A 24,221-nucleotide genomic window follows, 5' to 3' on the forward strand; every position below is an offset into this window, starting at 1 on the left:
CTGTCCCCCAGCTCCCTCCTCCTGGCTCACGCCCCTGGGGCTGTGCTGGCTCCTGCTCAGGCACAGTGAGGGCACAGAGGTACTGAAAAGTTCCATGCTCACTCATTCCTCACTGACGTTGGTTTTAATTAGAATTTCATGGCATGATTATCACGGAGGGGCTGAGCCCACGTCCTTGACCTTCTGTGGGTGGGACTGCCCAAAGCCATGGGGCAGAAACACAATCCCAGAAGGATTTAGGTTGGGAGGGACCTTAAAGCCCATCCAGTTCCACCCCTTGCCATGGGGGGTACAGCCTTTCACTAGACCAGGGTGCTCCACTAGGCAGCAGTTTTATCAAACTTGACACTAAAATCCAGTTTTAGATGAAAAGGATAAAAATTCCATGAGAATAGCCAAAAACTAATTGAAAGTGGTACAAGCAAGCAGGGCTATAGAATAGGAGATTCCATCATATCCTTTTTACTGATATTCCACTTATATGTGCTGAAAGAATAGATCCACACCAGCCAGCCCTGCTGTGTCCTGGAGCAGGGCAGCAGCTCTGGCCACTCCAACCATCCCAACTGGAAACACTTCCCCCTGGCTTGGCCCATCCAGCCACCTCCCTCCCCCACAGAAGGAAATGTCAAAACACAGGGAGCACGGCCAGGTAAACATTTAAAATTTATTAAACTTTTTGGTCAAAAGAACTGAACAATTATGTACAACCCCACGGATCGGCTCGAGCGGGCGTTGGGAATGCGGTCGGATCAACGCTTCAGCGACCCCCCAGTTCCACATCTCCAGCGTTCCAAAGTGTCACAACCAATGTACAGCATAGGACTGGCTGAACGGAACCTTTCCTGGGAGAACCTCAGGGTGTGTCCTTCCCACCTTCCGGGGACCCAGCGGCTCGGGGGGTGGTACCGGGAGGGGTGGGACGGCCACGGATTGCTCTTGGGACTGGAACACGCCTTTGTTCCAGGGAAACGGGAGTGTAACCACACTTGGGACTTGCTGGGGGAAAGCTTGGGGCTCTGGGAAGGAATTCCCAGGCTGCAGGCACATGGCAGAGTGCAGCCTCTGGCTGCTGGGGGCTGCTGGATGTGCCCGCAGCTCCAGGGCCCTTTGGCCCCGGGCTCATCCGGGGGAAGGGGATGTGATTTAGGCCTCTTTGGAAGAAAAAAAAAAACCCAACAAAAAAACAGTACCTAAGGCTTAAAACAAGTGAGCAAGAGAGCTCCAGCAGCCGCTGTCCCGCCAGCTCGGGCTCGGCGTGGCCCTCCCTGGGCAGCCCAGCCCGGCTGTGCCGCGGCACAGCCCGGAGTGGCTCTGGAGCTGCAGTGGGAAATACAAGATACTACGCCAAATATTTAAAATAAAACTGTTCCCTTCGTGACAAATACTAAAAAGGTTAAAAACCATAATGCACGTCAGGTCTGTCTCTGGCTGAGGGTGAGATGCACCAGAGAAGCTGCATTTTTATCCTCAAAGCAGAGAAGGTGTCGATGTTTCGGTTCCCTCCGTGCAAGGCCGACACTTGGTTAAGGCTGTGGATGTTTCTAGGACCCTTTCCATCTCCTACTTGGCACACACAGAGCCTTTGACAACAAATCCAGTGCAACTCCAACTCTATGACAATGCCATGGAAACTCTAAATTTAGAATCTGAAATACTACACAAAAAAGTTTGTATTAGTCTGCCAAAACTCGGTGTTTTGGGGCAAACTCTGTCAGAGGTACCACCAGAACTGTTCTGCACCAGCTCAAGACATGCAATACAAAAAGAAGACTGAATACATCCCTCCAGCTCTAAGAACGCGTTTGAGAGGCTGTTATTTATTAAGTGGTTTCCACCGAAGGTGTGGTTATAGGTACAGTTGGTGAGTAAATAGCCATGGACGCCTGCCTAGACCCCACCTCAAGCCCTGCCGCCGTGCTCCGAGGGCAGACCCTGGCCCCAGGCCCAAGGAGGAATGTACAGGCATCAAGCACGAGAAATGTTCTGAAAGGCCCAAATATTACAGCAGAGAGCGCGCGAGAGAGAAATTACACTTTTATGACAACTTTTCTTCTCAGGTGTTAAATTTTTTGGTCTATAAACTGGAAAGGAAGGCTCAGACATCAATAAATACATTTGTTTTGAGTGTTGGCCTCATTGAGCACTGTCCACCAATTCTGCCTCGGAGGGTCCTCCCCAAAAGCCGCGTGGACGCTCCCACCCCACCGAAGGCAGAACCATGCCAGGAACTCAAAGCCAGGCCAGATGCTCTCCGATAGCTCAAGGGAAGTAAGTGCATCAATGTTCCTCACTGACAGGACAACAAGGCCTTCTGTTACAGATAAACAACTGAGCTGAACTATGCGAGACGAGACTCTGTCCGCAGGCAGCCATCCTTAGTTAATCTTTTCCTGGAATAAATACAAGTTATTGGTGGCAGCTACAGCGATGATGTTCTCCGAGGGGTGCCATGCTGTGTGCAGAATCTTCTTGTTGAAGTCCAGACTGTCAACGGTAATTTCATCCTTCTTCCTCTTCCCAGTTGTGCACACTTTGCGTGGCTTTAGGATGGCACGAGGTTTGCTGCTCTCCCGGGACGCCTCCAGGGTGACGTCCCGGTGCGTGTTCCGCTCAAACGTCCGGAAGAAGTTGTTGTAAGATCCAGTCATGATTGTACTGGTTCAAGGAAAAAGGCAGATCTTGTTAGAAATAAAATCCACCCCCTCCTCTCTCTCACACCTGTCAGACCACGTTCGTGGCATTCCATGGCATTCCTCTCCTCTGGACACCTGCTCAATTCCTCTGGGACTTCAGCACTGCTTCCACTGCACCCCTTCTCTTTTAGCAGGTGCTCCCCAGTCTCCCCTCCTGCCACTGGCGCTCAGCTGCAGTTACACTTTGTTCATCTGAACGTGAGCAAAGCAGGTTTTCCTGGTGTTCCTCTACCCCTTTGTCCCATGTCAACAGAAGTCACAGACTGGTGTGGGTGGGAAGGGACCCCAAAGCCCACCCAGTGCCAGCCCTGCCATGGCAGGGACACCTCCCACTGTCCCAGCCCCAATGTCCAGCCTGGCCTTCGGCTTCCAGGGATCCAGGGGCAGCCACAGCTTCTCTGTGCCAGGGCCTTCCCACCCTCCCAGGGAACAGTTCCTTCCCAATATCCCATCTATCCCAGCCCTCTGGCAGTGGGAAGCCATTCCCCCTTGTCCTGGCACTCTAAGCCCCTTGTTAATAGTCTCTCTTCATGTTTCTTGTTGGCCTCTTCAGGTGCTGTGAGGCCACACTTAGGCCACCCTGGAGCTTCTCCTCTCCAGGCTGAACACTCCCAGCTCTCCCAGCTGTTCCTCCCAGCAGAGCTGCTCCATCCCTCTGACATTTGGAGCCTCCTCTGGCCTGCCTCCAGCAGCTCCAGGTCCTTCCTGTGCTGGGCCCCAGCTCTGAGCACAGGGGCAGGGATAGCCCTGGCAATCTTGTCTGTGTAAACTGCCTGCTCCAGTGGCATTTCTGGGTTTCTGCCCTCTGTGACTTGGAGCTGTTTGCACCCTCCCGTTCAGAGCACCCAGCTGGGGCCCTCTCCAGGCTGGACCCCAAGCTCCTGGTGCCGAGGCACCCCGAGCCCCCTCAGCCCCTCACCTGTCGGGGCTGTTCCAGCAGCACTCGAACTTGTCGAAGATGCAGTCGTTCTCATAGAGGGAGCACAGCTTGCTGCGCAGGTACTCGTGCACCTGGGGACAGGACACGCGTTGGACACGCACACGGGGCACAGGGACACAAGGGACAGCTCGGGACACGCCAGTGCCCTACCTGGTAGGTCTCCACGGGCCTCTTCTCCATGTTGAGGTCCCACACCTTGACAGACAGGTAGTCTCTTGTCATCATGTATCGCCCGTTGTGGCTGAATTTCACATCAGATATCGAGGATATTATTTCTGAAAAAAATGATCTGCTGCTAGGATCTTCAGGTTCCTCAAAAACTGCAGAGAGAACACACAGTTCCACATGAAACCAACGCCAGCTCTTACAGCTTCCAATGTTTGCAGTATTGGAAAATTTTAAATCAATTGATTAGTTTCCTTTTGAAGAAAGTTGCTGTTAGACACTTTTCAGAAATAATCTTTTTTAGCAACGTGGTGTTCTAGGTCATCAGATTGCCAGATGTCCATCTCCAACATTTAACTGGAGCACAGCACCAGCAAACCACAACTCACAGGTCTTGGGGATCAACCAGAGCAACAACAGCAGTGGGTACTGTAACCATCACACCTGATCGACACATCACACACAACAGGAGCAGATGCAAACAGCAGGACCCAAACACGAGGACACCACTGCACAATGTACTTTTCTTTAGATCTTAACCACAGCTGTACTAAACAACCTACTGACATGTGAGCAGCTACATTTGCAACACAATTTGTGTGATTTTAGAGAGCAGATCAGCAGATGTGTTGCTTAAATCCACAAGGCAACCTCTGAAATCAGAGATTCCTGACCCAGGCTACCCAGATCTTGTTCATTTTTGACAGACCCCTTATAGCAGGACGTGATTCAGTCACAAGCAGTTAAAAATAAAGTGCTTTTAAGTGATTTAATGCAACACTGAACCAGGTCAGTGGGGTGGCCTCACATTCATCACTTCCCATTGCCCAAATATTTCCTTCTAGCACCAAGAAACCCCTCTGTGCACTGCAGGAAGCTGGCCTGGCAGTGTCAGTGTGGCAGGCACCCCCCAGGGCTGGGCACACTGCTAAAGCACAGCTCTGCCAGCAGGAACACGTGGCTGTGTGCAAGGCCTGGGCAGGATCCTCATGGCTTCCACAGCAAAGCTTTCCTTCCTCACCTGCTTGTGCTTTGGTGGCTCAGCAGCCTAAGGAGCAGCCAGCCTGAACCACTGGAATCTTCTAGGGCATATTCCTAAGGATTCATCCTTTCCTAGCAGCTGCACTGGTCACAGGGGACAGAATTCTGGCAGCATGTGCCCAGCTTCCAATGCACAGAGATGACAGAGCTGCCCTGAACTGGCACATGATGAGCAGATACCTTGAGAGGCACCAGGCCTGAGTGTGGCCAGCAGACAGGTCTCACTGGTGCCCAAAGCACTCGTTCCCATCACTTTGTGAGGCAAGAATGGGCCAACAGGAGCGGTCAGGTGGTGCCTCACGCTACCCTCGTGCCCAGTGCTGGTCTAGAAGAAGACAACTGAGATGCCCCCAGCACTCCCAGCACGGCCCTGTCGCTCCTCAGGGAGGGCGGGTCCCACATGCACGGAGCAGCACAGCTGGAGGGCAGGACGGAGGGCAGGATGGAGGGAAGGACGGAGGGCAGGACGGAGGGACGGATGGAGGGATGGACGGAAGGGCACTCACACTTGGAGTGCTGGTCGCACAGCGCTGACGAGCGCATGTCGCACAGGCGGATGGTGCCCTTGCTGCTGCTGTACACGAAGGTGTTGCACTGGTGCGGGTGGAACTCGGCCGCCGTGATCACCTCGGTCAGCTCCTCCATGTTGGCCGGCTTGATGTCCACGATGTCTGCCACAGCTGGTCAAGGCCTGCAACGCTGCGCACTCGAGCCCCTCTGGCAGCTCATCGGGGACAGAGCTTAAAAACGCCAGGGAGGAAACTGGGGCAAGAGCTTCCTTTCCACTGTGTGCAAGGTACACAAAGTGGGGGAGAGCCTGGGGAAGTCTGGAGTTGACAGGTCACAGAAACCCGGAATGGTCTGGGTTGGAAGGGACCAGATTTCTCCAAGCCCCAATGTCCAGCCTGGCCTTGGGCACTGCCAGGGATCCAGGGGCAGCCCCAGCTGCTCTGGGCACCCTGTGCCAGGGCCTGCCCACCCTCCCAGGGAACAATTCCTGCCCAATATCCCATCCAGCCCTGCCCTCTTACAGAGGGAAGCCATCCCCCCTTGGCCTGTCATTACATGCTCTTTTAAAGAGTCTCTCCAGCTCTCTCCATCTCAAATCTACAGATGCTGGGCAATTTCAGACTCCCAGAGGGAAAGAATATCCCACAAGTAAGTCCAGCAAGTCTCCACAAGCCTCCTTCTCAATGCTTCCTACTGCACACCAAATAAACCTCATCTCTTTACCTAAAGCTTTTGAAAAACCGGACCTAAAACTTTAGAAAATCACCTATTTTGGAGTCAGTACCACAACTTTTATTTTACTGCAAATTTATCAATGTAAAACACATTGCTAGTTCTGGATGCACAGGTTTGCAAAAAGATCTGAAAAGTACTTCTGCAGTTAATGATATCACTTGACATGAAAAAATATTGAGATTTGGTTTCAAAAGAAGTGTCACTTGGTTAAGAGACCACAGACTTTGGAAGAAGCACCCACAGTAACAAAGGACCTACTGTTCATATCCAACAACTCTTATTTTTAAGTTGACTGAACTCCACAAATTAGGGACGCTCCCACAATTCCTCAACTTCCCCTTAGAAATCAAACTTTCTCTGATACTTCTACTGACGGTTTTCCGCTGGAGGCATGCTTGCCCTCAGGAACGACTGAACATCCCAAAGCCTGCTTTCACTGCATTACACCTCCAGACTTCAAAATCCTCTTTTAATCCCTGGATTCAAACTCCCACTCTAATTAGTAACATTAAAGTGATTCTGTTAAACACAGGCAGCTGAGCTGCACCCGCTGTGCAGAGGGCACAAAAGGATACTGAAGCTCCTGTTGGTGACTTCCAGGTGCCAGAGGTTGATGCGGAGGTCGTCTGCAGACAGGTACGTGGCGTAGTCGCTGTTGACGGAGATGGAGTTGATGTGGTAGGTGTGGGCGTTGGCGAAGGTCCTGCGCGGGCTCGCCTCCACCATCAGGTCCATGGGTTTCAGCGTTGGCACCTGAACGGACACAGAGCTGGGCACAAGCTCCCTGCTGACCCACCACACACCACCCAGGCACAGAGCTGGGTTAGGAAAGACCCTCCACATTGAGTCCATTCCCTGGGCATTCTTGAGGCCACCACTATCCCCTCCTCCACCCCACGAATCCAGCCTGTCCAGATCCCCCGGCAGAGCTTCCTGCCCTCCAGCAGATCCACATCCCACTCACCTTCCATCCTCTGTGAACTCGGAGGCTGCCCTCGATCTCCTCATCCAGATCATCAATAAAGACCTTAAACAAAACTGGCGCCAACACTGAGCCCTGAACCCCACAGGTGGTTTAATGGCAATTAATTAATTGCGCTGCACAGACTTCTGTATTGATTCGGTGACTAAACACTTCTGAAGTCCACTGAGCATGAAAAATACTGAAAGAGTGCATGGATGCTGACTCTGGACACTGCCAACAGAAAACCTCCCCTGTCAAAGCCAGCCCTTGGTGCCTCACCCAGCAGCACATGGGCTGTTTGTAGTGACTTCCAAAGGTTATAGAAACAAGCCCTTAGAAATGCCCCAGATCTCAGACGGGTGCTCAGGAAACTGGCAAGAACAGTCTCCAAGAAAATTCCCAAATTGTTCATGAACAGTCAGCAGGAATTCAGGCACACCTGGATGTCCTGCTCCCACAAGCAGCTGAGCTCAGCAGTGCCCAGGATAACCTGTCTTCCTGGAACAGGGACTGATTCATCCCAGAGCTCCCTAACTGCTCTCCCGGTTTGTACCTCCCAGTCTGTTTACATCCAACCAACAACTACAATTAATCCACTACTTTTTATCAGGCACTGTCCTATCTCACCAGAGTGCTCCCAGCCTGGCTGTGGCAGCACAGACGCACTAACGGGAAAGATCAGGAATGGGACTTGGAAATGCCATGGTCTCTGTGTAAAGTGCTGCTTCTCCTCCATGGCCACTTCCCCATGAACATGGGCATTGTGTATCTGTAACAAAACCTGCCAACAAAGCCCCAAAGCCCCAGGTACACTCTGGCTCTCCAAACCCTGAGCACTTTAACACATGGAGGTGCCTCCAGGTGAGGCTTTTCCTCTTGCCAGCTCTTGTTCAGACCTGGCTCATCCATCAACCCTTCTCCCAGGCTGCAGTGCCTGCCAGGACTGCAACCCAGCCCACCCCCCCTGTCCCAGAGCAGCAGCAAGTGCAGGGGACTGACTGCTCCCCTCATGCAGGACAGTGCCTTCAGGAGCCCAAGGTGCTCCTCCAGTGCTCCAGCCCGTGCCTGCTCTCACCAACTCCCTGGCTGCTCCAGCAGTGGATAGCCTTTCCCAACACATTACATACACCCAAAGCTTCTGTTCAATGTTCAACTTCAGCCAAAGCAAGACAAAGCCCCAAGAAACGCCCCCAGATGAAATCCCTGCAATGGAGGGGTGGCTCTGAGAGCAGTGAGAGCCTCAGTTCCGTTCCTGCTGATGGAGAACAACATTAAAACCTCAGGAAAAACCCCAAGCCCACGTTTCATCTCTTGGGCTCCTGCTCTGAATGATCCCAAGTTTGGAGCACTACCCCTACCACTACAGGATGATGTCCAAGACTATTCCAGTGCACATTAGGTTATCCAAATGCTTGGATTTGCCTCCAACAAACACACCTTTGCCCAGCCACAGAATACCCTGTTCCAATTTTTGAGTCATCCTCTTAGAAATACAATATTGTAATGACTGAAGTTTCCCTCAAGCTTTCCAGAGGAACTTTTTTTAATAGTTTTTATATGTAGGAAAATGAAGTGTCTCCATTTTTTCTGAAAGTTTTCAATGACCCTGACCCAAACACCATTTTTGATTAGTACATTTCAGTTTGGTAGCACAAAGGTAGAGAAGAGCATGCAGAAAGATACACGAAGTCAAAGAGCAGAGACGTACCCGTAGTTCTGTTACTCGGAAAGGCTCCCTAAGTCTTCCATCTTCGTCTTTTAAATTATAACCTTCGGCTCTTTTATCCCTTTCACTTATTTTCCATAGTTTAATAGTTTTATCTAAAACCAAAAATTCACATGCTTGAGAATGAACTGAATACAAAATCAAATCACTAAATATGGACTCTGCAGAGTGAATGTGAGTGACCTGCCTGGGTTTCCACTGCTTGCAGCAGAAGGATCGTTATGGAGTTCTTTACTGACAATGTGAAGAGCAGTTTGAATAAAATCCCAATTTGTGCCTGAGCAGTAAGGCCCTGTGCCTCCCACTCACCCAAATGCCACTGCCGGGGGGGAGTTTCACACACCAATTACCCAAATTCCCCACTAAACCCTGTACGATTACCTGAATTATATTAGCAGACCACTGCTAGGGACCAAACCCAACAAACACATGAACTCCTTGCACTAACTGGCTTAAAGGAAACCAGGTTTGTCCCGGGTACCTGCTCAGAGCCAACCAAAGGTAGAGATCAGCATTTGCCCCACAGTTTAGGGCTCCAAAGGAATGCACTTCCCAGGTGTTACCAGGGAAGCGTTCCAAGTGCAGCCAGGGAGCGCACACTTGGATCACCCAAGAGTGAGATCCCCGGCTAACTGGCGCCAAACCTCTCCTCCCCAAACTCCTGCAGAGCATTTAAGATGACACAGTTTAAGGGATGCTTTATTAGGACTTCTATCAGAGGAAATTATTTTAATTGCACAGACCAGCAGCCAGAAATCACTCCTGCTTTTAAAATTTCATCATGACCTCCCAAAGTGATCCAAACTGTTAGGAATAAGTGTATTCCCCTGATAATAAGAGCCAGTTTTTTCCATAGAATAGTTTAGGTTGGAAAGTACCTTTAAGACACAAGTCCAACTGCTCCCACTAACCCATGTCCCCAGTTCTTCAGTTTCATTTACAGATGCTCCATGATGCACCAAAACTAAACAGACCCAATATTCACACAGCCCTCACACCCAACATTACAATCAAAACATATTCTGCATGTAATTAGAGAAGACATTAAAATAACACCAAAACATGTCAGAAAAAAACCCCAAGTGTAAAACAGGTGAGACAATATTCCAATGACAAAGTTCCTTCTGCAAAAGAAAGGGCCCTTACCATTTGTAGACAGCAGGAAGTGAGCAGCATTCTGTTGTGGTAACCACCTAATTTTATTAATTTTTTCCTCAATTTCTAGACTTTTCAAGTAGTCAAACTCAGGCTCGTGACTCTGGAAGGTACTGTAAACATTGTATTCTCCCCGAGAGAGAGGACGGCTTTTAGTCTGCAAGAAAACAGAGCATTTCCTGAGGCTGATGTCACCAGGTCCCTCAGAAATGGCCCATACAAATCAATGACTAGAAATTGTCAATCAGAATAGCAGCTTTCACAACAGGTCTTGGATTTTACATCTTCACTCCGTGATACTGTACCCAGTTTAGCATCAATACAGCGCACACAGCCTTCCTCTTTAAAAATGTAGCTTTATATATAAATATCTGTGCACCCTTCAGGCTTTGCTATCCTCGTGTGCTGGGTGTGGGAGCAAGGAACAGAGAGCAAAGTCCCAAGGTTCCCCAGATTTGCATTATCAGATTTGAGGCAACTTGTTATCAGGCTTTCCAAGTCAGTCAGTGTTAGTGGTTCGTGCTGCAGAACAGCCCCAAGGGTGCCGTTTGCCCTGCAGTGTCTCACGGCTGTGGAGCTTCCATACTCTGTTAACTCTGAGACTTTACATGATTTTACTCCCTACATGTCATTGACTTGTAAGAATTTTGGGCAGGATCCTTTCACCTGACCCCATCCAGAAGTTCCCTGCACTCGGAGTGAGCTGCCTTGGCACTGGTGCTTCCCCTCTCTACTCACACATTTGGCTGGAGTAATTGGCTGCTTGCACGTGAAATCAAGTCATATGAGCCCAGGGCATGATTTAGGGCATTCCAGGGTGCCTTCCCAAATCCAAGTGTCTGAGGAACTGTATAACCACCCTATATTGTCACTGATCTAGTTCATCTAGCCTTAAATCCAAACTGGGTAAAAAATGTGGTTATTAGATTTTAAGGCTCTAGTATTACACACTTATTTTAGATTCTTTCCTGCAGTTTTGCACATGAAAAAAGAAATGTCCCTCATTCCCAACTCTTCCCTCAGTTTCCATGTGTTCCCAAGGAGACAGCTGAATATTCCTGTGTGAATAGTCTGACTTGGGGTTTGTTTTTCCCCACCCTCCGAGGAAGTGCCGTCACAGGTGGGTTTTGCCTTAGGGAACAACTGAGAGCCAACCCATAATAGTCCGCCTCCACGTCAGGCAAGTCCGAGATCCTGAGAAGCTTGGGATGCTCCTGAGGCACTTCTGACCTTATCTCTGGGCCTTAGTTAAGTCTCTGGTCACCCCGAGTAAAAGATGAATGAGCCCGGAGCTGTCTGGGGGCAGCCGGGTAACATTTCAGCAGTGCTGGCACCTCTCTGCTCCAGAGCCTCCCAGTACCACCAGTGGGGCACCTGTGGGACAGGGGACTGGGAACAGCAGCACGGTGAGGAGAAATGCAAAATGCTGGCCAGGTGTTCCTGAACAGAGCATCATCTGAGCCCCACAAGGAGAGCAGAGGGTTCTGCTGAGAAATCCCACAGCACCTGAAGAGCTGTAATATTCATGCACAGACAAGCTGAATTAAAATTCCATGATCAATTCTGGTATTTCTGATCCAGGAGAGTGCTCAAACCCTCAAATTCCCCTCCGCTCCTTGAAGGACAGTATAAGCAGACACTTTGGTGAGAACTGCCATGTGGAATACTGACTTTTTAAAGAACACAATCCCGGATTCCTCCCAGACATGACAATTAGTTTTCAGCACTTGGTGCATGTTTCCCATCCCCAATGCTGCTCGGGGTATCCCAGCTCAGAGATGTGGCTCAGGACGAACACACAGGAACATTACAGCACTGTCACACAGCTGATGTCCACGAAGAGGAGCTGTGGAAGTGCAGGAGGGACAGTGCTCCCACACTCCTGATGGGAAATGCTCAAGTGCTTCCAGAGAAGTGGCTGTTCCCACTGGTTTTGAGTCCTCAAACAATTTTTAACCACCTTATCCTATTGTCCTTGCAGCTTATTTTCTGAACTTCTTTTACATTCTCTCCCAAAGCATTGTGGTTTATCTCAGATCAGCCTGACCCAGTGGAAAAATTCAGGAGAATGTCCAAATTCTGCAAAGCGACACTGAGCACACCAGGTACATATAAAGAGCTCACTTGGATTTTGGGGACCTTTTTTTTTTTTGGAAGGAGGGAGGGAAACCCTCACCAGACCAACTTACCAAGTGCAGCACAAGGCAGATGTTTAGAAATTTGGCTAACTTGGGGTTTTCTGAGAAAAATCTCCATTTAAACCATTTAAACTCAGGGCATGAACAGATGAAGTGAGACTGTGCAACACAAGAACAGTGTAGTAACAACACTTTTGTTTTTCGAGTCACTGACCTCTTGTTCCCTTTGAAATATAACCACTCTGCCACCTTTGTCTCCTGTTGCAAGAAGATCACCAGTGTAATTAAATTCAACTGTTGAAATTATATCAGCTGTAAAGAGAACAGAAATAAACCAGCACTGTAATGTGGAAAGCAAATCAAGGAGTTCCAAGACTTGAGCACAAAAAAAGCATTACAACTTGCATTAATGCAATGACACAATTCTTCACTTACATCCCCAAATGCAGCCATGTTTCAAAGCCTAACACAATTTTACTGACAAGATAGAACACTTATTCATTCCTCAGTGCAGGCTTTGGGGGCCTTCAGTCACCAGAGGCACACCAGCTTAGGAACCCAAGGTGTCTGTGCTGCCTGTGGGCAGGAAAGCTGCAGTGCCCACGGGAATACCCCCGCTCTGAGCTTCCCCCCTGGGGATCCCACCCCACTGTGTGCATCCTGCCAGGTGTGGTGTTCCCGTGGAGCAGCGTGCCCTGATCCAGGTGAGGCTGAGGCACACCTGCCTTTCCCAAGCTGAGCACTCAGGGAGTTACTTCAGGAGCCCAGAACAGGCAGCTCCCCTCGGCCAAAGGGGAAAAATGGAAATAAAGTTCTTCCAGCTGAGCTTCTTGAATCAGCTCCATGCAGAAGCACCAGCAAGGACAGAGGAAAGCAGGAGAGCAAAGGAAAAGCCCTCAGGACCCACAGATCAGTGCCTCAGTGCCCTTGGGGGTGTTCATCCCCCAGTGCAGCCTCACTCCTGCTGGGTAATAAAGAACTAATTGCCACTGAACAAGCCCCAGCCAAGCGGTGCTGAGATAAGGAGCTGGAGATGTCTGTCCAGGGGCTGGGGCAGATGGTACCAAACACAACAAAGCACTCAGCAAACACTGCTCCTGCTGGGCCTGCTCACATCAAATATTGCATTTATGATGCAGATAGCAAAATTCTGAGGTTTGAAGTGTATGATATCAATTAGTTCCAGAGTGTGCAATTGGAGACTCCCTGGAAGCTCCTTTCCTGTATTGATTTTCATGTGCTATCTTTGAAATTCCTTTTAATAACACCCCACTCTCACAGGGAAGATTATTAGAAACCCTAACCAGTTTTCTCAACAGAAATTCCTTTTTCATCTTTTATCAATGATGCCCTTAAAAGTTTTTTCCTAGTATGTAGAGATAATGATTTACTGTCTTGGATTAAAAAAATAATTATTTAGAACAACTAAATAAATGAGTAAATACCATTTTTCTACAGATTTATGCCAGCCTTCAGTATCACATTACTAACCAGCTTTTGGACACATCCAGTTTTACAGTCACCTTTCTTTAAAGGGAATTACCAGTCAATTACCAGTTAATATCAATTATACACAGGGATTTTAGAAGACATCCTGGAAAAGTAGCAAACCACAAAAAAGAAACAAACTGAGAAGGTAAGCAATCAGTGAAGTGACTTCACAGAGCAATTTTATGACATTTTCAATGCTCAGATATGAAGAAACCCTTGAGTTATGAAAGTTTATTAGTAGCAAAACTAATATTCCACTACCACCACCATCTGCAAGCCCTTCTAGCAAGGACCCCTTTTACCCTTGGAGACTCAGTAACCATCCTAGCAGGAATAAATGCCTCCATAACACATGCAATTCTTTCCAAGTCACAAAAACTACTTTTCCATTTTGTTTCAGGAAACAAAAAAGTTATTATTAGCGTCTCCCATCTCCTACTGGAGTATTCACACAATTATTTGCTCAAAATAATCTGTGTATCATTTCTGTTTCCCAAAAATGCCCAAACCAGCTGCTGAGACAGCCATTATTCCCCAGCAGTGCTATCCAGACAAACACTCTTGGGTGGAATCACATCAAAACACAGACACTACCCAAATTCCATGGCTTGAAACAAAAAGTGCAGGGATAGGAGGGTAAAAAACATGCACTGAAATAGTCTGCCACCAACATTGCTTAGGGAAGAGGGAATTGGAAGGGCACAGCAGGACAAAAACAGAGAAGCTTCCTTCAAATATTTTCTAAGTAACAAACTTTGGAATATGAGCAATCACCTGTTTCAAGGGCACTGCACCTGTTTTATACATAAATGTATGAATTATAAAGTTTTCCCTATAAGCATGTTTAATTGAAGCAGATCAATCCCCCAAATCATTCCACCCACTATCCTCAGCACTCTACCATCTCAAAGCAGGTGAAATAAAAAAAAAAAATTACAAGACTCCAAGTAAAGCACAGAATGAATTCCAAACCATCCCTGTTCTGCTCAACACTTCACCCACCTACATTTGCTCTTCACTTCAAGTCAGCTTAAAACTTTTAGGAAAGAACAAAGCAAACCTCTGCAGAGTCTTCATCATCACATTAACCCTGGGATTTCTAAGCTTTTTTATTAGATGTTGTAACTCCTCCCTAGGCATACAAGCACCAGTCTTACTCCCCTGCCTTAGTTTCAGCCTTTTCTCCATGCCAGCAGAGTAACTCCCAATGGAAAGTGAGAAAGGGTGAGCAAAACCAAACCAGTGTGATATTTGCTCATGGACAGCATCCCACAGCTCTCTTCTCAGGTACTGCTTTTCTAGAATCAGGGGTTTGTCCAACTGTCCCTCCAGTTCCATTCCTGTGGGGCTGGGACCTGCTCTGCAAGCATCCACGTAAATCCTTCTCCTGTAACCAGGGAGGGCAGCAATCCCTGGGACTTCACAGTAAGATAGGAGGCTGGCATATTTCTTTCCAGACATGAAAAATTCATGTTTAGCCTCACTTCTGGAAATGAGTTCCAACTTGGTTACACTGCATCCAGAGGAGAAACTCTGAGTTGTTTTCACAGCTGGTGAATTAAAAGGATTAAAAGGATTGCTGGCAACTACACTGTGATTCTGTAGCATCCCCAAATTTAAGAGCACTGAGCACTCCCATGGGTAGGAAACACCACCCCAACACATCAGAGGCCACAAATACCCAGCTCTACAGTAATGTGGTGGAGCCCATTCCCTGACTCGGGACAGCCCTGTAAGCCCTGACAGATGTCAAAGTTCAGTTTGAGTGCTCTGAGCCTTTCACCATCACTGCCAAGTGTGAACCTCCCTACAAACAACTCCTGCCAGAATTCTGGGAAGCCTCCAGAGCCTTCTGGGCAAGTTCTGCTGGGAGTGAAGGGGGCTGGGGTGGCAGAGACCAGCTTTTGTTAGGATTTGGAGACGACAGCAAGCGTATACCTGCAAACTAACTTAATCCCCCCAGGATTCATCCTGGGTATTTCTGACACCGGTATCAACGCCCGGGCTCTCCACTGAAGTAATGGAGAATGCAAAGAGATCCACAACATCTACATCAGGTGCCTAAAATTAGCTCCTGTGAACTTTTCCTCTCTAAGCTGGCTGTGCATTGCTGCTCTGGTTAAAACCCAAACCTGAAAACATGGAGTTACTTGATGCCTCATGCAGGAGAGAAGGAATTTGCAGCTGCAGCTCATGCTCAGGACCAACACTAACGAGACATGGTCAGCACCAGCACCTCTCTCATCCTCCTGAGCTGCTCAGAACCTTCTGTCACAAACCCACTCCTCAAACTTGTGGTGAACAAGGAACCAAACACTCACACCTCTCCAACAGCACCTAAAAACGAGGCTGCTCCAGGGAATTTTAACTTAGAATTTTCCAAGTATGTAATGGATAGTGTACCACTTCAGCACCCAGCCTGAACAATGCCTGCCTTCAAACCTGGCTCCTGTTGTGCTCCCCGGAGAGGAGTCTGAATGCACAGCCCCATTTTCCATGACCCATCCTGGGACCAAAGCAGGAACTGCAGTAAGGCCCAGGGAACTGTCTGCAGAGGCTCTGCTTTGAGAGGAAATGGCTGGATTGGCCTGCAGGCGGAAGGCTGGCACAGACTGTCAGGGGGAACTGGGCACAGAGGGAGTATTCCTGGGCCTACAATCAAGCTCAAAGGTGACACACCTTTCCCTCCAACACTGTTATCCTACAAAGCTGGAATTATCCTGTGGCCGGACAAAGCTGTGGGAGACGTCTCCCACAGTGGATGGGAAGCAAGCAGTGTGTGCAGAAGGGATCAGTGCAGGTTATGTGCTCCTAAGTCAACTCAGAAAGCAGACACTGGGATCTCCCTGGAATGCTGTGCTGAATGGTGTGACATGACATCAGAAGGAACACAACTCTCTTTGCAGCAGGCAGGGACAACAGACCATTCTGAGGGACCACAGGTGACAAACGTGGGCAGTGGACAACAGCAAGGAACCGTGGCTTCAGAGCGACTCAGGAAAGACTCCTCAAATGAAAAATATAATAGGAGCAACTAAGATCAGTGAAAAAAACAGAGAGCCCCTTTAGAGGGAAGAGATTACCAAAGAAAATGAAGTAACTTACAGACCAACACCTGCTAAAGAGCAAATCACAGAAAAAATGTTTAAAACCCAAAATCCTATTGGAGCATAACAAGTTCCAGACCCACAGGGCCTCAGAACTGCTTTGTCACTGACTGGCAGTAATTGCACTTCCCAAACATTCCCACGGATATGCAGCTGCATGGGAAGGTTCTGGGGTGGGCAGAGGGAAGCAGGGGTGTGAAGTCCGACAGTTCTCAGTTGGGATGGCTGCAGGTACCACACCAGGCAAGCGCAGGGAGCTGCTGGCAGCACCCTGCTCCCAGCAGACCCTTCCCCACCCTCCCCGTGCTGGCAGGCAGGCAGTGCTGCAATTGCAGCCACTGCAGGATTCTGAGTCCAGCACTCACTTCCACCCCTCAGCCTTCCCCCATCCCTGTACATTCACTGACTTGTTTCTAGGTGAAGGAAGGCTGTCCCCTTCAGCTGCCAGAACAGCCAGTGGAACAGAGAGGGTCACTCTGCAGCAGGGAGGGACTGACTACTGATGCTGTCAGTGCTCCTAAAATGCTGTTTCTTAACAGCTGATAGAAATCACAATCGTACTGAAACACGAGCCAAACTTTACAGCTGCCAATAACCACCTGACAGTATACATCTACATACAAGTTACTCAAAATCACCTATTTTTAAGAATATGCCTCCTTATATACTCAGTTTTTACATTTTCACTTTCAGGGTTTCTTTGAAGAGTTAACGCAGGAGTGATGTGTACCAGAAATCAGGAGAATAAACCCAAGGGGTATAGTTTTGCCCAGACCAAACCCCTCCCAGCTTACACCGCTAAACACTCTGCCAATCTAACATATCCATAAAGTCTAACAATTTTTTTATGCCCTAATACTCAAATCACTTGTAAAATGGCTTGAACTGCCTTTAGGCACCTGGCAGGGTTTAACTTAGTCCAAAATAACTCTGCTTTTGGGACTAATTTAAATCCTTGAGGAGATTTAAGGGAAAGCACGCGCAGGGCACCGGCCAGCCGGGAAGCAGAAGCTGTTTGAGGTCAGTGCTGCTGCTGACAGGCCATGGCAAACTCCAAACATCTTGTCTGGAGTTCTGTGGGAAAGCCTGCCAGCTCCTGTGTGTCCTGGATGCCTGGAGCTGAGCCACTTGGCTGCTGGAGGCGCGCTCAGGCCGCTCTGCTGGCAGCACTGAAGCAGGGTGCACAGGCAGCAGCACCCGGCGCCACCCTGCTCCCACCCTGCTCCGGCCTGCCTGGCACCCCCAGCCAACCCCCAGGGGTGGCACAGCACCTCAGAGTTCCAGCTCATGACACACAATGAGCGCCATTCCCTCACTGAGCTGAATTTGTGTTTTCTTGTCAATGGAACCAGACTGTGACTTGATACTGAAGTCCTCTGAACTGTATCCTAAAAAAGCTGTCTTCTCTGAGCTTGGAGTGCGTGGAGCTGTCTGCACGTGTCAGTGCAAAGAAAGCAAGACCAGCATAAAGGGAGCATGGCACGAAAAGGGAGCAGCAAAGCCAGAGCTCAGTTACACAGATGTGTTCCCCTCCTGCCTGCAGAGCTTGCCCTGCCTTCCCTACAAGCCATGAGAATCACGGAGGCTGTTTCTAAGATTCGTGACATAATCCAGGATTCTTTGTGCAAATCTACTGCCTCAGTATTATTTTTTAACCTTTGGAAGACTAATTCCAATAAGCTTTCTCCTACTAGAAGTGTATTTAATTAATTCATGCTATTGTTAGTTTTTTCTAAGTAGCTCATTGTGATGGTTTTGGGTGTACTTCTATTAGGAGTTCATAAAAGTCTTAACATGATAAGAAAATAAAATTTTCCTTACACTTGAAGCTTTCACACCTCCCTCTCCTTTAAAAAAAGTTTTGTCATTTTTCATTAAGCTTTTCCCTCTACACCCAGCCTGCCCTTCTGCAGGGACAAATCCAGTGGGTCCCACTGCTCACACTTGCACTAATTCCTGTATTCCCACTACTCCAATTGCTTTGTTTTGTAAATTCCCACATACAACTCTGCAACTGATACTCACTGCTTACTCAAACTCTTCACCATTCATAAACCACATCTTACCAAAGCTTCATATTCCATCAAAATACAATGATGGAATCCCAGCCTGGTTTGGATTGGAAGGGACCTTAAAGCCCATCCAGGGACATGGGCAGGGACACCTCCCACTGTCCCAGGCTGCTCCAACCTGGCCTTGGACACTTCCAGGGATGGGGCAGCCACAGCTTCTCTGGGCAACCCTAAGGTTTCAGGGAGGGCAAAGAGGCATCTGCAGTCCTGCTCACGGCAAAGCACTGGCTTTCAAGGAAAAAACCCAGCCCAAAACTCAGCTTACAGCCCACCTTCTGCCCCACTGCAGCACAAGTGTCACCTCCAGGCACAACCAGTGATTTACAGTGACAGCAAACAGCACACATGGCTCTGTAGTCATCAGTTCCCTATTTTCCAGTTCTTCCAGAAAAAAGACAATATTAAAGCTTAAAGCTACCAACCAGCTCTGCAACTCCTTTCATGCAACTGAACCAGATGTCACAGAGCTGCACCTCTACTGCTGGAGTTTTTTTAAAAGCACAGAATCATGCCAAAATTTCCTTAAGAACAGTGAGAATAGGCCAAGTGAGTTCCTGAACCACACAAGAATGTTTTAAACCACTGATCTGTAAAGGTAACTTAATACTAAGAACATTTCTAAATCACTTGGAGCTGCACTTTCAAACAGGTACAGGATTACAAGCTAATATTTTTTCATTAGATTGTGGTTGTCTTTGCTCCTTGTGTTCTGCTTCCTGGCAAAGTGGTGAGGTGTCTGACCCAGCACCTAACAGGCAGCAAAAGCAGGAGGAGAGTTGGCTGAAGTGATGGTAACAAGGGATCTCTCAGTTTGTCAGGGCAGTCAATCAACACCAGTCACTATCTGGAGAATTTAAAAAAAAAAAGTTTATTTCTTGGATCATTCACTGGAGATACAGAACTGCACCCAGAAGTGGTCATGGATTAGATGCAGATCATTTGGCCCATGGGAATTTGGGCCTATCTGTACATTATTTAATAAACAGATTTATATTTTACTTGCTCCCCCCCCCAAAAAAAGCCTCCCAAAACAGGACAATTTTGAACATGCAGAACAAATTCAATACTGAAATCATGGAAGTGATAAAGTCTCTGGCAGCATTTGTATTCTCTATTTAGAAAGGTCTTTCTACAAAAAAAGCAACCCAAGAATTACAAGTTCCATGGGCAATCAGTGCAAGTTTTGGAGTCACATGGTTAACACTAACAACAAAATTACATCACAATCTTTAATTAGCTTTGTTTTTAAATTACGATTGTTGCCATCCCCACTATTAAATCTTTCAATCTCTGTTCTATCCTCCAGTCCTCTTCCTTGAATCCAACTAAACTTTCCCACTCTAGAAAAGTCATATCCAATCCTTTACAAAATCCATATTCAATAAGTGATGGATTATCCTGGTCTTTCAGAAATGGTCAGACTGAACAGTGCCCTCCTCTTTCGTGACACAGAGCCTGTCGAGAGGTCACGGATTACTCACTGAGGAAAGGCAGTGCACAGACAAGACAAAGAGGAGACAGTGATTTTTCTGTATTAATGACCCAGTTAGGAAAATCCAGCTGCCAATCTACTACAGCCACTTATCACAGTGCTTGTGTTAAAGCCAGACACCTGAGGAACAACTATGGAATATAAAATGTATGTTAGAACTGAACTGTAAAAGAAAGGATTTACTGGCAAAGGTGCCTGGCTGAGCAGTTTCAACTCCTGAATATACCTCTAAGAAAATTCAGCAAAACACTCCGCATGGAATAGGTGGGACAGCAACTTCATGGTGTCCTCTTCCTCTAGAGAGCTGATTTTTCACTGAACAGACCAAAAATTGAAAGCAGTAGCAAATTTCCACTATTGCAAAAACTTACGTGCAATTCGAAGGCTTTTTCAAGGCAACAGCTGCCCATCAAGCAGGTTTAGATGTGCAGTTTGGTAAGAGAGGATTTAAAAGATGGTAATGGGTAAATATGTCCCTAACTGAGGCCCAAAATCTAGCAATGTATTTGTACTCTTACTGATGAATTAAATTGGGGCAATTATTAGCAAATAAACAGTGTATTTTTTATATTTAATTCCAATTTCAAGGCAAAATGTTACAGGAGGAAAAAGGCCATAAATCAAAATAAAACCAAAAAGTCACAAAGCCTGTAAATAGTTCTGGTATTCCCATAGGAAAATGAAACTTTAGTGGTAGTTTTGCAAAACCAGGCACTGAATGATTCCTAGAACTTTCCTGCTCTGCACAAATCCACACTGCTCAGGAATTACCTGGGAAGCAAGGTGCCCCCAGGACCATATCCTTCACACATGGAGAACTGACTTTTAGTCACACAGGTGACAGACCCAAGGAAAAAGAACCATGTGAAAAACATAAAAGCTACTTATATTTTTACAAGAATTCTGAGAACTTCAGAGCAAGCTACAAAATATATAGAGGGGGGGAAAAGGAAGAAAACAACTGAGTGAGTCTAGTTTCTCTAGCAGTTTTCCAGTCTATCCCTCCCATGGCCATTATTTTAAATGGAATGCCAAACAAGTGGCATGAAAATGAAAACACTGTCAGCACAATTTCCCCATAGCAGGCAGCAAGGAAAAATATTTACTGCATCCAGTAAAAAAAAAAAAAAATCCCAAACCCAAACTGAGCACACACGGCGCTGCAAGTCAATTCACACTTCAGAAGGGAGCGTTGCCAGCCCAGTTAGAACATAGGAAATTTAGGGGCAAAAAAAGAACTTTCTCATCAGAGTCAAGCAAAACTCCACCCTGGTTCTGCACACTACAGAAAACACTTTTCCCAGTTAAAACATTTCTCGTTTTCTACTCCGTCCAAAACACGCCGCGCTTGGAAAGTTTCAGAGAAATGTGAAGGTGTGCCCTTTTTCCCTGCTTAATATCCCTATTTATAGCTCCCAAACGTTAACAAGTGGGAATCAAATCTCTCCACAGCTGCAGGAACCCTTTAAACTGCACTTTTCATGCAGCACAAATGACAGAGCTGCACTCTCTGTGCGTCAGAGCGAAACTTGACAAGCCTGACAGACTCCACTGGTGTTTCTTTTTTTCCTCTCCCTGTATTGTATCACTGTTGTTACCCTTTATCCCAAGCCCAGAACTGGAGACAGTTATCCTAAGCCCAGAACTGTACCCAGTTCTGGGCTCCTCAGGACAAGAAAGTCAAGCAGCTACTGGAGAGGGTCCAGCAGAGGCCACAGAGATGATTTTGGGACTGGAGCATCTCTGAGATGAGGAGAGACTGTGGGAGCTGGGCCTGGTCAGTCTGCAGAAGGGAAGCTGAGAGGGGATCCCATCAATCCATACAAATATCCTCAAGGGCTGTCAGAGGATGGTGCCAGACTCTGTTCAGCGGTGCCAGAGACAGGACAAGGAGCAACGGCCAGAAACTAAACCACAGCAAGTTCCAGCCCCACATGAGAAAAAACTTCTTTCCATGGAGGGGCAGAGCCCTGGAACAGCTGCCCAGGGAGGGGCTGGAGTCTCCCTCTCCAGAGACATCCCAAACCCTCCTGGACACGTTCCTGTGTCACCTGCTCCAGGTGACCCTGCCTGGGCAGCGCCCTGAACTGGGTGATCTCCAGAGGTCCCTTCCAACCCCAGCTATTCTGGGATTCTGGGATTCGCGCTAAAGACCTGAAGAAAAGCGCCGTGACTGGTCTGTGATGCTCTACGGGTGGGAGCTCGCTTAGTCATGGCACACACCCCCCGGCACGGCCAGGGATGCTGCGGAGCTGCCCCTCGGCCGCCCGGGAGGGCTCAGCGTGTCGGGGCTCCCCTCACCTTCCGCCACGTCCTCGTCGATCGCCCCCTTCACCTGCAAGAAGCTCCACTGCACCTCGTTGCTGCCGCCGCCGTCGCCTCCAGCTCTCGCCACTCCTGCAGAGGGAGAAAGGGCGGTGAGAGAGGCGGTGAGAGAGGAGACCCGCGCCGACCCCCGGCTCGGACCCCTCGGGGCCGCCGCGCTCCCGCATCACCCTCCGGTGCCGCCCGGCGCGGCCCGGCCTGCGGCCGGCTCCCGCGGCCACACGGAGCCGGCCCGCGGCCCATCCCGGCGCGAACGCGGAGCCGAGCGTGGAGCCGAGGGCGGAGCGCGGACACCGACCTGCCATAGCGGGGGGAGCCGCGGGAGCGGGGCCGGGAGCGGGGCCGGGAGCGGGACGGAGCCGCCCGGAGCCGCGGGAGGGTTCGCGGTTTCAAAATGGCGCCCATTGCCGGGCGGCCCGGCCGTGACGTCACCGCCGGCTCCCCTCAGGGAGGGCGGGCCGGGCAGCGAGCGGGGCGGTGATGCCGGCACCATCCCGGCACCTTCCCGGCGCTGTCCTGGCGGGATGCGGGGCGTGCAGGGCAGCGGCAGCGGGAGGGTGAGCATGAGAAGGAGGAAGAAGTGGTGGTCTTGGTGGTGCGGCTGCGGAGGCGCTCCCCAGGCGGCAGCAGGGGCTCCACACGCGCCGCTCCAAACGCGGCTTTACGTGAAGGGACGGGGCGGGACCGCCACAGCGGGGAGATAACGCTGTGCCTCCCGATGTATTTTTTATTTCTGCCCGCTCCCTGAAGGGTTAATTGTGATGAGGGGAAAAAAATAAATAAATAAAGAAGAACGTGCTTCTGACTCGTTTGCGCCCTCAGCGAGCGCCAGAGACGGGTGAGGGGAGGGAGGGTAGCGGGGGCTCAGGGGGGTCAGCGCTGCTCTGGGGCAGATTTATCACAGAATCACAGAGTCACTGCGATTGGAAAAGACCTCCAGGATCATCGAGTCCAAGCTGTGCCCCATCCCCACCTTGTCCCCAGCCCAGAGCTCTGAGTGCCATCTCCGGGCCTTCCTGGGACACCTCCAGGGATGGGCACTCCAGACCTCCCTGGGCAGCCCCTGCCGAGGGCCGAGCACCCGGTCAGTGAAGGCGCTCTCTGAGATCCGCTCTGACTCTCGTGCCTCAGCCCGAGGCCGTGCCGGGTCCCCTCGCTGCAGGAGGCGGATCTGGGATCCAGCCCCGAGCCGGGACGGTGCGCGGGGGCTGTGCCTGGCCGGGTGTGGAGCACGGGGCCGGGACGGCATCAGGGCACACGGCCGGGGGCGATCCCTCAGGAGCCGCGCTCCTGGCACCTGCACCTGGGGTGCAGCTGTTTAACCCCGGGCGCAGGCACTGCCTCTTTCCTGCCTCAGAAACTGAATATTCCTGGTGCTGCGTTGAGTTTGGCCTCTTACACCGACTGCTTCTTTTCCAAGCACGGATACTGGAAGTTGTGAAGATGCAGTTTCTGCCCCTAAGTCTGAAAGAGCAGAAAGAAATCAAAATGAATTCTCTGTTTGCCCCCAAATCCCCGTGTTGATGTATTCCTGATCTCTAAGTCCCTCAGAAAGTGGTACAGCTTAATGAACTTTAAAGCCCAACTGCTTCTAGGGAAGGCCTAAGTGCTTGGAAAGGTAACAGGTCTGCATTGTCCTGTCTCAATCTGAAGTGGTGTCCTGA

General features: G+C 49.2%; 1 protein-coding gene across 2 annotated transcripts; it reads right to left on the reverse strand.

Moving 5' to 3' along the window:
- Positions 1-647: 647 nt before the first annotated feature.
- PPP2R2D (protein phosphatase 2 regulatory subunit Bdelta) lies at positions 648-22,986 on the reverse strand. Of its 2 annotated transcripts, XM_039554017.1 has the most exons (10): positions 22,856-22,986; positions 22,534-22,629; positions 12,285-12,382; positions 9,924-10,089; positions 8,760-8,872; positions 6,663-6,840; positions 5,349-5,513; positions 3,787-3,956; positions 3,616-3,707; positions 648-2,658 (listed from the first exon to the last, which is right to left on the reverse strand). In XM_039554017.1, exons 1-10 carry the CDS (start codon positions 22,860-22,862, stop codon positions 2,379-2,381), a joined length of 1,365 nt encoding a protein of 454 aa, XP_039409951.1. In that variant the 5' UTR covers positions 22,863-22,986; the 3' UTR covers positions 648-2,378. The 2 variants fall into 2 exon arrangements, with proteins under 2 accessions (XP_039409951.1, XP_039409953.1); XM_039554019.1 differs by lacking the exons at positions 8,760-8,872; positions 9,924-10,089; positions 12,285-12,382; positions 22,856-22,986 and having other exon boundaries at positions 22,534-22,606.
- Positions 22,987-24,221: the final 1,235 nt, after the last annotated feature.

Source organism: Corvus cornix, chromosome 6, assembly GCF_000738735.6.
Source record: "Corvus cornix cornix isolate S_Up_H32 chromosome 6, ASM73873v5, whole genome shotgun sequence".
In the NCBI taxonomy this organism is placed as follows: domain Eukaryota; kingdom Metazoa; phylum Chordata; class Aves; order Passeriformes; family Corvidae; genus Corvus; species Corvus cornix.